At 33.8% G+C, this 12,715-nt stretch overlaps 1 protein-coding gene across 1 annotated transcript in view; it reads right to left on the reverse strand.

Annotated features, from left to right (window-relative positions):
* Window positions 1–12,715, reverse strand: part of LOC148955687 (organic cation transporter protein-like) — an 83,985-nt gene that overhangs the window by 1,464 nt on the left and 69,806 nt on the right. Inside the window, exons 9-10 of the mRNA XM_089108303.1 lie at window positions 12,315–12,496; window positions 3,400–3,536 (exon numbers count right to left, since the gene is read on the reverse strand). Of these exons, the coding sequence (XP_088964429.1) occupies window positions 3,400–3,536; window positions 12,315–12,496 (319 nt within the window). The remainder of the gene's footprint in view (window positions 1–3,399; window positions 3,537–12,314; window positions 12,497–12,715) is intronic.

Here is a 12,715-nt window from a genome sequence, read left to right on the forward strand (position 1 = left end):
GTCACTAGAGAAATTGGTCAAGAGCTTGCCTGTAGATAAATTTTAGTAGGAGTATGGTACTTTCTAGAAAGGCAGAAACTTTCTGAACCAAAATCAAGAGCAAGCAAGCCATTCCCAGTGAATTCTAATTCTGAGCCCAATTGTAAAGTTTGTCAAGAAGATGACAGCGTCAGTTTCATTTTTTCAGCCACGCTTAATTGGCTTGGATCATGCACAGACATGCTAGCTTTTACTCTGAATCTCTCGATCCTAACTTAAAATACGTAGCAAAATTAAAATTGGAATCCGGTGTTTGTAGCAAAACTCTATATTCTATTCATCACTTTAGGTTTTTAGGAACTAACTATTCACAATACTACACAAATCAATAATGGGATAAAAGGGAGTGAGGGTTTTATTTAAAACCATAAGCCAAACATCCAATTTTATTCAGTTGCGACATCGCAAATTTGTCTGCTTAAATGTAAAATCAAAAGTTTTTGATTGAATCACTAATAGTTGAAACATTCAATTGCTTCAAGTATGATTGTTAACTTGTTAATAGGTAACTTTGAAATTTTATCTGGCTCCCAGCCTGTTTGATAATTCAAAATAGAAGATTGGACTTTAGTGAACTTTATGCTATTCCTGACTTGATGCTTGGGATACTTGTGAATATTGCTAAGCTCACAGTTATAAAATGAAATATATTCATAAAATACTGGCTAGAAAATTTGCATGAGCATAGACTTGCAAGGGAACTAGTTACTGAAACTATATTAAAATGGATTTCTGTAAGCTTGTGAACACCCTGAATATGTGCCAGTTTAAATATTATGTTTCTCGCCATTTTGTTTTCGTCCCAGTAATATCAGTTGTTGTCTCAAAACATGAGATATATTAAACTATCTAATCCAAGGATTAATGGAATATTTAAATCGATTAAAATTATCACAAAGGGCTGATAAAACCCAAACAACTGATGAATTTATTTCTTACTGTTGAGCTTCTAAACAGTAACAAACACAGGCAAACTACACTGAAGTTGTATTCCTACCTGAGGGTAATCCAAATCACAGTTTGAAACATGCTGTCGATCAAAGGATCAGTGCCTTACACAACAGAGTAGAACCATCACTGTTATAGTTTTGAACGGTTACATAATAACATTCAAAACTGTTTACAGCACAGACCCTCCCCAAGTGTTTAAGCATTATTGGTCGTTATTTACCTCGAAAGATAACAAATATTTTCATATTTATCCTAGCCACTTTCTCAAATGTCATGTTCCGTTCATGGGTTCTTTCTAAGGATTAAATAAAAAAAAACATGGTTTTTTTAACTGAAAGTAAGTAATGAAGTTAAAAATTAAAACGAAAAGAAATTATTCCGTATATGAAAGAGGCTATCCCTTCCTCAACGCCTCGCTCTTTTCGGTAAAGTTTTTTTTTGTTTAGAAAAAAAGAGCTGTGAGAAAGTCAAACTTTAGCGTAAAGAGCGAGGCGTTGAGGAGGGGACAGCCCCTTTCATATACGGAATAATTTCTGCTCGCTTTAAGTTTTAATGTAGTTCCTTACCTTCAGTTAAAAAAAAACTTGTTTTTATTTCATTTGTGAACATTTTTTAATTAATGGAGGTTTTGATTTTGGCTCATTATAGAGCAATAATTACAACAAAATTTTCATATTAATTTTACTTTTATTTGGTTAAATGGCTTTCTCAAAACTTACTTAACTTACGAATTAACTTACGTAACAAACTTATATATCCATATTTTAATACGTATATTAGGGGGTTTGCCCCCGAATAAATACCTTGCGCTTTAAACTAAAATTAAAATTTTGTTCCAGTTCTTTAAAAATGACCCATTAATCACAAAGGCCGTTGATTAGAATAAATAGCTCTTATGAAAGTACTAAAAAACCTTTGGCTTAAAGAGCGAGGTATTGACTAGGGGGCGAACCCAATCATACACGTAATATTTTCTGTTCGTTTTAAGTTTTGATGTTGCTCCTTACTTTCAGTTGAAAAACTTGTTTTATTTTTATTTAATCTCTGATCTTTTTCTTTAATAATGCTTGTAAATCCGGCGCCCCCTTCATAGTAATGTCCCTTCCCCCATGAAAACTTACTTCAAGGAAAGATCCTCCCATATAACCTCTGACCCCCCCCCCCCACTTACCAGAAAAAATCCCCCCTGGAAACGTCTGTATACTTCCCAATAACCAATACTATATGTTAACATTGGGTAAAGTTCATAACTTTCAGCCCTCCCCCCGGGGATTTCGGGGGATTAAGTCATCCTAAAAGACATAGTTATCATATTTTCGATCATGCCAAACAAAATGGCCATCTCAAAATTTTGATTGGGTGACTTTGGGAAAAAAATGAGCGTGGGAGGGGGCCTAGTTGCCCTCCTTTTTTTTGGTCACTTAAGAAGGGAACTAGAACTTTTAATTTCCGTTCTAATGAGCCCTCCCACGATATTCTAGGACCACTGGGTCGATACGATCACTCCTGGGGAAAAAAACCCAAAAAAACAAACAAACAAATAAACACGCATCCGTGATATTTCTTCTGGCAAAAAATGCGAAATTCCACATTTTTGTAGATAGGTGCTTGAAACCTCTACAGTAGGGTTCTCTGATAGGCTGAATATGATGGTGTTATTTTCATTAAGGGTCTATAACTTTTAGGGGGTCTTTCCCCATTTATTCTAAAATCAGCCAAATTTTCTCAGGCGCTTAACTTTTGATGAGTAAGACTGAACTTGATAAAACTTGTATATTTGAAATAAGCATTAAAATCTGATTCTTTTGATGTGTATATTGGTGTCAAAATTCCATTTTTTAGAGTTTTGGTTACTATTAAGCCGGGTCGCTCCTTACTTACAGTTCGTTACCACGAACTGTTTGATTGGCTCAACTGGCGTAGCTTGAGATTGTCCTTTAATGATTAATATTTTCTTTGGATAGTTAATTTCTATTCCTTTTTACTTGGTTAACTACAGTTAACATAATTTCTTAATAAAACCCTCTTATATTAGAAGACACTTAAGAAATATAATTCATCGAAGCCCTGTTTTATTCAGAAGTGTTGTCCCAGCTCATTTCTCACCTCCTACAATTTATTACTATTGAGCCGGGCCACTCCTTACTTATAGTTTGTTACCATGAACTGTTTGAAAAAGAGATATTCCTTCTTTCAAATCAATCTCAGCCGCAAAAATTAATATTTCTGGAACAGCTAGATGTTTGCATATTTGGAATAAGTTTGTTTTTCTGGGTCAGCTAAAAAAAACTACATTATTTTCCAGATGTCTTTAAAAAAAAAACTTTCTGGACTATAGTTATGTTGGCAGGGGATAGCTGGTAATTCAAGCAATGACTACGGTTCTAACATAGAAAACATGATACATACTTTTCAAGATCAGCAGCTGCTTCAAGTGTTTCGGGCAAGTTTCTGTCTTTTGTTTCTGGTAGGTTAATCACAGCCAATGAAGAAACAAGCCCCACTGCACCAAATATCGAGAATGGAACAATGAGACCAAAAGAGCTCTAGAAAAAGGATAGGCTTACAGTGCAGGATAACCAAAAAGTTTGAAAATTAGAGGGTTATTTCCATTTGAATTGACTTATATTCTGCTAACGAAGCACTTACATGCCTCGTGATCATAACTGTTATATATATATATATATGTACATATATATATATATATATATATATATACACACACACACACACACACACACACACACACACACACACACACACACACACACACACACACACACACACACACACACACACATATATGTATATATACATATATATATATATATATATATATATATATATATATATATATATATATATATATATATATATATATATATATATATATATATATATATATATATATATATATATATATATATATATATATATATATATATATATATATATATATATATATATATATATATATATATATATATATATATATATATATATATATATATATATATATCTATATATATATATATATATATATATATATATATATATATATATATATATATATATATATATATATATATATATATATATATATATATATATATATATATATATATATATATATATATATATATATATATATATATATATATATATATATATATATATATATATACAAGCCTGGTCTCAGAAAGTAATTCCTTGAAAAGGTATGTGGGAATACTTATGATAAAATTGTCGAGCTAAAGCCGAATAAAGTAAACTGGCGTGTCGTCCCTGCCTCAAAAGCAGATGCAGAAGCTGTGCTACAGGCTCTCGCGATCGGTAGCCCAAACGCCGATGCCAAGATTAAAAGTAGTGCCTACTTTGGGATCATTAGAGGCATCCCGGTTGATTTTCTAGAAGATGATATACGAACCCTAATTCCTAAATGCAATTATTGCCAAGCAAATTGGTCACTTTCGTTCGTTCAAGTTGCAGTTCAAGTCAAAAGCTGATCTAATGAATGCGATAGCAAATCTGCAAGCGATTAGTTTCGAGAAAATTCGGGTTTCAGAATTTTATTTCTTCCTCCAAGGTGATACAAATGTCAAGCCTATGGGCATATTTCTGGCGCTTGCAAGAACTCTTGTATATGTTCAGTTTGCGGCGAAAAAGGACAGTCTAGTTCTAAAATTGATCCCTGTTCTAGACCGAAAAAATGTGCACTACGTAAGTTTACTGAACATCCCTGCTATAGCTACAAGTGTCCCGTAGCTCAATCTCTGCTAAAACAGATTTCGAAATAATGCTGCGTTCAACTTCGATTCTATCATGGAATATAACGGAAAATTTTCTGATAAAATTCCCATTTTGACCCAGCTGCTCAAGGAATATGATATTATTCGCCTCCAAGAACATTTTTTGTCAGCAGACAAAAGGGAATTGATCAAAATCTCGCCGGATTGCACAGTGTTTTTCTCTCCAGCAAAAATAACAGCAGCGTGTGGACGCCCCTCCGGCGGCCTCGCGATTTTTACTCGTTTACCCTGTAAACTGATCGAAGCAGGGGATCATATTCTTGCAGTTTCATATCTGAATCCGTCCATTATGAATGTTTACCTACCAACAAACTATCGTAACGAGAAATCTGACGCAAGGCTTATAGGGGCTTGCAAGAAACTGTGTAAGCTGATCAAGAAAAACGCAAAATCCGCAGTCACGCGCTCGATATTAATATGTGACTTTAACTGTGATTTGACTGATAAAACGCTCCCCAGAAGTCAGCTCCTTTGGAGCTCCATTCCTCCTTCGTATTCATTAGTTGACAAAAATGAATCCTATACCTATGTTGGCCCCAGCTCTTCAACTTCGAACCTCGATCATGTTGCTTCTTCCTTTTCGATCAAACAAGCCACTGTACTTCGTGAAGGCTACTACTCTGACCACTTACCTGTTTGTGCGACAATTGAGTGCAATTTCGAAAGCAAAACACCGCAAGAGGAAAAGCGGTTTTATGTTCAAGAATGGAGTCACGTTGAACGTCAGTTATTTATGTCCGAGTTTGACACATTACTCAACAGAGTCAAAGTTCCTTTTCACCTACTTAGTTCAGAATGCAGGTCTTATATTAGTGAGAACGAGATCGAAATACAGCTTACGAGTTATCTTTCACAAATCAATCACGCGCTTCGATGCGCAGAAAAGTGTGCAGTCCCATCTAGACGTGTTCGCAAAAAGACGGAAATCACCGACTGGTCTAAACATCAAAGTTTTATTGCAGTTTGTAATTCATCTAAATTGTGGCTCCGAATCTGGAACGAATCCGATAAACCATGCTCCAGTATAATAAACGAATTGCGTCTGAAGACAAAAATAAAGTTCACAAGAGCCCTTAGAGACCACAAAATAATGTTGATTCAAAAAAATTTTGATAAGATAGCCAGGGATCCTTCACTTTTGTGGAAAAGTTTTAAACGCAGTGACCGGTAATATTCCAGAAAAAAGCTGGATTGATTATTATAAAAGTGAGTTTTCGTCGCCTGACCTTGTTGCAGAAAGTAAATGTGAAAAAGAGCTTGACCGTTTGCTTGCTAATTCTATTCGTTCTGCTTTTATAGTGACGCCGTCTGATATTGAGTTTACTCTAAAGAAAATTAAGAAAAAATCTTCTGCCGGTGTTGATTTAATACCTCCTGAACACTTTGAACATTGTAGCAGTCTTTTGTTGTAGCACCTTTCGTTACTTTTTCAAATGTCTATTTCTTCTGGTATTGTGCCTCAACAGTTTTGTATTGGCCAGATTACGCCTATACCGAAAAAAGGGAAAAAAGAGCTCGATGATTGTCGACCGCATCGGCCAATAACCGTTTCAAGCACTACTTTTAAAATATTTGAGTCTATTATTCTTAGAGATATTCCCCAAAAGTGTTCTGTGCCTGCGCATCAGTTCAGTTTTCAGAAGGAACTTAGTCATGAGCATACTCTTTTTTCCCTTTTTAAGGTTCTTGTACATGTGGAAGGTTCGGGGGATTTTATTGTTCTATGTGCACTGAACATAGCCAGAGCCTATTGATTTGTGTATTTTTGTCCAGGTTTTGGTAGAAGTTCTATAGAGAGGGGTTGACTTCTCAGTTATAAGGTGTCTTTGATATATGTATAAACATCTTTGTGCCAAAATGAAGTGCGGTTCAGAGCTTTTTAATGTGCTAAAGGGCGTTAGACAAGGAGGTCTGGCTTCCCCCGCGCTTTTTAATAATTCAGTCATTCCAGCCCAAAGTTCTATTGAGCCCACCTGTATTTACGGGGGTTTAGATGTCTCTTTACTTACGTATGCTGATGACATCATAAATCTGAGTCGCACTTTCTCTGGTTTTGAGAGCACTTTCTCGAAGTTAAAACTAGAATATCAGCAGATTGGCTTAAGCTTTAATGTGGATAAAACTGTGGCTGTCAGCTTCAACCTCAGAGGATACTCTGATAAATCCCTACAACTTACTGAAACTTGTATCCCCCTCTCTAAAAGCCTTATTTACTTGGGAATGCCCATTGGAAATTCAATTAAGGAAACTATTAAGCTTGCCATTAAAAATCTTGAAAAAAAGAAAAGGATAGTTTATGCGTCACTTGTCTCTAACGTTACACACCTTAGTCGTTTCCATCTTTCTAAACTTCACAATAGTCTATTATGCCTCATCTTCTTTCTCTCTCTCCTATTTGTCAACTTTTTTATGCTTCAAAAAAAAAAAAAAAACTTGTTCGCCGGATTTATTTTAAATTTGCTAAATTCCTTTTACGTATGCCCCCTTGGACTAGTAACTCTATTTTGTCCCACAAATTTGAGCTCATTTTTCCTTCGACAATTATTGATAAAAGAGTGAAAGATTTTAAATCTTCCGACAGTAAAATAAATCATGATTGGTCCTTTTTATTTTTATGATTTTTAATTGGGTTATGATTTTTTTTATGTCTTTTTATTTATGTCTTAAATATCTTGTGATTATGATATATGATTTGTGATTATGTCTATGATTATTACGATTGTATTCAATGTATAAGTTTTCTTGTATTTTTTCTTTTTTTTCCTTATGTACTCTGTCTTTTAGGGGATCTGCGCCCTTTTTTGTTTTGACAGGTTATAAATAAATTGAAGTGAATAGAATTGTATATATATATATATATATATATATATATATATATATATATATATATATATATATATATATATATATATATATATATATATATATATATATATATATATATATATATATATATATACACACATATATATATATATATATATATATATATATATATATATATATATATATATATATATATATATATATATATATATATATATATATATATATATATATATATATATATATATATATATATATATATATATATATATATATATATATATATATATATAAATATATCATATTTTATAGTCTCGTAGCTGAAAACTAATCTATTTTTAAACAGGTATTGCAGGTCAAATTACAAATTACTTTAGGCACGATAGAATGATTCTGAACCTGAAAAGGAACAAGAGGAAATCTCATTTGGACTCTGCTGGATAAGGAAATTTAAATGGTGTTGTCAAAATATTTTTTTTTTACAAATATCAAGGCTGATCCTTGGAATTTACAATTTCATTTTTTACGGACTATTTACCACGACAGTATGGCAGGAAGTTTCAAATTTTACTTACAGAAGAGCCAAGATGGGTTTTGTGATCTTTCAGAGATAGCTGTTGCTTTTTGAAGATTTTTGTTTTCAAAATATATTTTTGCTTCCTACATTCAAATCCTCTTTAAGTAGCCAAAAATTAAAAAGTTGTCAGTATCTATTCAATCTATTTTTTTTTAACATCGCTATCACCTTATATTGCTACTTTGGTGTTACTTTCATGCATCCTTTCGCCAACCAGCGAGAGCGATTCTTTTTTCTGGAGAAACTGAATCATCACTATCGCTTCACCATAATTTTGCCTACTCCTGTAACTACTACAAATAAAACCTCACGTCCACATAAAGCTGAGGATCAGACAACTTTAAATCTTTTCTTGTATCCTTTACCCACTGTGATGTTTGACTCACCTGAGGTGGATTGCCAAGATGCACAATTTTGTTTTGCATAAAATGTGACCCTATCCATCTTTAAACTTTTTTTCATTATGATCCTAGAAAGCAGGAGAGAACTACAAATAAAACCTCATGCACACATCAAGATGAGGCTCAGACAACCGTGCAAACACCTTTAAATCTTTTCTTAGGTCCTTTACCCTTTCTGATGTTTGATTCACCTGAGGTAGATTGCCAAGAAGCACTATTTTTTTTCATAAAATGTGAACTATCCATCTTAAAACTTTCTATCATTATAATCCTAGAAAGCGGGAGAGAACTACAAATAAAACCTCATGCCCACATCAAGATGAGGCTCAGACAACTGTGCAAACTCCTTTAAATCCTTTCTTAGGTCCTCTAACCACTGTGATGTTTGATTCATCTGAGGTGGACTGCCAAGATTCACAATTTTTTTTTCCATGAAATGTGACCCTATCCCTCCTAAAACTTTTTATCATTATAATCCTAGATTTTAATCCTATATTTTTTTGCATAAAATGTGACCCTATCCCTCCTAAAACTTTTTATCATTATAATCCTAGATTTAAGAACTACAAATAAAACCTCATGCCCACATCAAGATGAGGCTCAGACAACTATGCAAACTCCTTTAAATCTTTTCTTGGGTCCTCTACCCACTGTGATGTTTGATTCACCTGAGGTGGATTGCCAAGAAGCACAATTTTTTTGCATAAAATGTGAACTATCCATCTTAAAACTTTCTATGATTATAATCCTAGAAAGCAGGACAGAACTACGAATAAAAACTCATGCCCACATAAAGATGAGGCTCAGACAACTGTGCAAACTCCTTTAAATCATTTCTTAGGTCCTCTATCCAATGTGATGTTTGACTCACCTGAGGTGGATTGCCAAGAAGCACAATTTTTTTTGCATAAAATGTGAACAATCCATCTTAAAACTTCATATCATTATAATCCTAGAAAGTAGGATAAAACTACATTTCCTCCACAGCTTATCGTTTGATATACCGCCGTGAAAAAGAGTAACTAATGCTACCTTTTGGAAATTGTTATGGAAAACACTAGCACAAACACTAACACTGACCTAAGAAAAGGTTTAAAGAAGTTTGCACAGTTGTCTGAGCCTCATCTTGATGTGGGCATGAGGTTTTGTTTTTAGTTCTGTCCTACTTTCTAGGATTAAGTAAATTTTCTTCGTCTAATTTTATTTGTATATTTTTGAGATCTGAATTGTATACTAAAAAAAATACCGACATCACGATCAGTAAATATTCATCGAGATCCTATTAAATTGTCTTCGTTTTCTGAAACCTGCTTAAGAAATTTTCTAGTTGATCTTTTCAGTTTCCTGTTTTCAGGAAAGTACATCTTGAACAGCCTAGATGGGATATAGTCTCTAGAAATTGGATAATGGAAAATCGTATGTGAACAAATTACTAGATCAGGTTTACATAGTTATATGTTTTTTCACTTTCTTTCACTTTTCCCCCTACAAGCAACATCTCACTGTTGTTGTTAATCTCTGAAATTTAAAAAAAATGACTGAGAATTTTGTAGTAAAGCTAAATTAAAGTGCAGAACAAGCTATTTTCATATTTTACGATAGTAGATGTTGCGTCATTGTAATCTAATTTACTAATTACTAATTATCAATATAATAAAATTTAGTTTTAATAAACCAGTTTTTACTTCTTAATACGGTACTAGTGTTCTCAGATTCATTCCAGTAAGTTTTCTTCAAAAGTCTGAGCCAAACACAAAGTTGCACATAAAGTCCGAGATTGAAGTCTTTAATTTGCAATACACATTATTGATAATGACACTTACAGCAAAGGACTTTTGAAACATTTCTTTCGCCATTAATTTGAGTATCTGCTCCATAAAATAAGTTAACGTACATGAGTCTCTAAAAATCAAAACAAAACAGCATTGTTTTCCTTAGTGTATATTGTTCCAAAGAGTGGAGCTAGGCTTATCACCCCGTAAAATTACCACCCCAGAACATTTCTCCCTGCAGAAAATTTCATCCCACGTTGGAAGTTCCCTCAACATACAAAATTGAGCAGCACAGCGACATTATGACAAATAAAAGTAATGAAAAAAAGAAGGAATTTTGAAATATTCTACCAATATTCAAAAAATTAGGCAGAACATGTGCAGTAGAATGACCTTTGATATTTTTTTTTTTTACATTTCAATTTCTTTTTAATTCTCTTTTCATGTTTCTGGGCGTTGAATCATTATAGCAGAGTAAGATAAAGTTAAACATTGGGACTGGGGGTGATATCAACCCCTAATACAAAGCTATGAGACGTTCCAAGGTTCTCCTTACTCAGTCTCACATAAGTTTCCGGTCAATTGGAAAAAATCGGTGTTTTTTTCAGCCCACTTGATTAGAGGAGGGATTAATTACAAAGAGACTAGTCCTTTGAATGTTTTTTTGTACAATAGTCCCCTTGGTCCAAGGACTTACGGTTGTAAGTTTAAAATTCATCAGGAAAAAAGGTTCTGTGGCTCATTTCCAGGGCCCTAACCCCTCCCCCTTCCCACAGAAACATGTTGATGATATTTTTGAAAAAGAAAAAATCCCTGAAAGTATCCCGCAACGGAACTCCTAAGATCAAATATACTTCCTTTTTTCTACTATAAAATAAATCTGTAAAGAAGTGACAGTTTGCATAATTTACGGCCCTTATCCCCTGGGCTCTGGGTGGGGTATGGGGGGGGGCTATGTAATCCTTGGATGCAAGTTTACTTGTATTTTTAACTATTCTGGACAATATGGGTACCAGATTTAAAAAAGGACAGGGGCTGGTTGCTCTCAAGTCATTTTCAGTTTTAAAAAAAGGCACTAAAACTCTCGATTTCCGATTGGATGAGCATCCTCCGAAGTTTTCTACGACCACAAAAGAGGTTTAGGGCTTTTCACATCCTATATGGAATAAATTATGATCGTTTGGGGTTTATTTTTAATCTTTACTTTCATAATAAAGGCGTAGACAAGAATTACTCCTGGAAATCAAGAGGGATCAGATATCAATTTTTACCTGTCTTCCTTTCCCAGAACTAACGCTACATTTTTTTTGAAGGCTGAATGAGAATTAGAATGTCTTGGCAATAATATGTACTCTTTGAGGCCTCTGCCCCCGCCCCCACCTGAAAAATGATCAACCACCCCTCCTTCATAATAAATTATGCACAGTAGTACACTTTTTCCTTCTTTTTAACTGTCTTGATTTCCTCCTGGCTGCCCAATTTCACATTTGGGGAGAATTTTCCTGGGGGGGGGGGGGAGTTGCCGGGAGGAGTTTTTCCAGGGGTGAATTTTCTAGCACCGGAATTTTCCGCTGGAGGAATTTTCAGAGGAGATTAAGGCGGACCTTCCAAAGAGTGCGGGTATCTTCTAACCTCGGAAGCTGGCACTAGTATCAACGAAAAAAACTAATCCCAACCAATATTTCATTGTAGTATGTATTGTTCAAAAAATAATTACGAAATTTCAAAAATGCTAAGAAAAGCCAATTAGATGGCGATAATGATTTTTTTTTTTACACTGTAAAATTTTACAACACTGCAGTGTTGTAAAATTCATGCTACTGTTTCCAAAGTGTTTTTGCATTTAAAATTTATGTTCTTGTGTCATGGTCCATTACAATTTGTACTGCAAATAAGAATATATGCCTGCCAATAGGTGCATGAAAATGTTAGTACTTACCAAGCTTGCTACGTAAGGTGCGAGTACGGTGCCAAATCTTGCGAACATCGAAGATGTACCAATAGCAGTTGATCGAACTGAGGTAGGAAATAATTCCCCTGTATATTGGTAAAGAAGAGCGTATCCAGCTGATACAAAAAATTTGCCAGTCAATGAGAAAGTGGAAGACAACCATGCAATATCTATAAGAATAAAAATGTGGTCAAATATAATGTTTTAGCAATTTTCATCATACATAGCTCTGCATTAAGTGTCTTGCAAGACTTGCAATTTTTCAGATAAAGTTTCTCAATTTTTAAGAAACTTTACCCTAAAATAAACTTTATCTTTAAGATTATTTTTACTTCTAATAATTTATCTTTAAGTTTCAGATTAAGTTTCTTAAACACTTTTGTTTCTGA

Source organism: Artemia sp. Qi Xiang Cuo, chromosome 2 (genome assembly GCF_049724085.1).
Source record: "Artemia sp. Qi Xiang Cuo chromosome 2, ASM4972408v1, whole genome shotgun sequence".
Lineage (NCBI taxonomy): Eukaryota > Metazoa > Arthropoda > Branchiopoda > Anostraca > Artemiidae > Artemia > Artemia sp. Qi Xiang Cuo.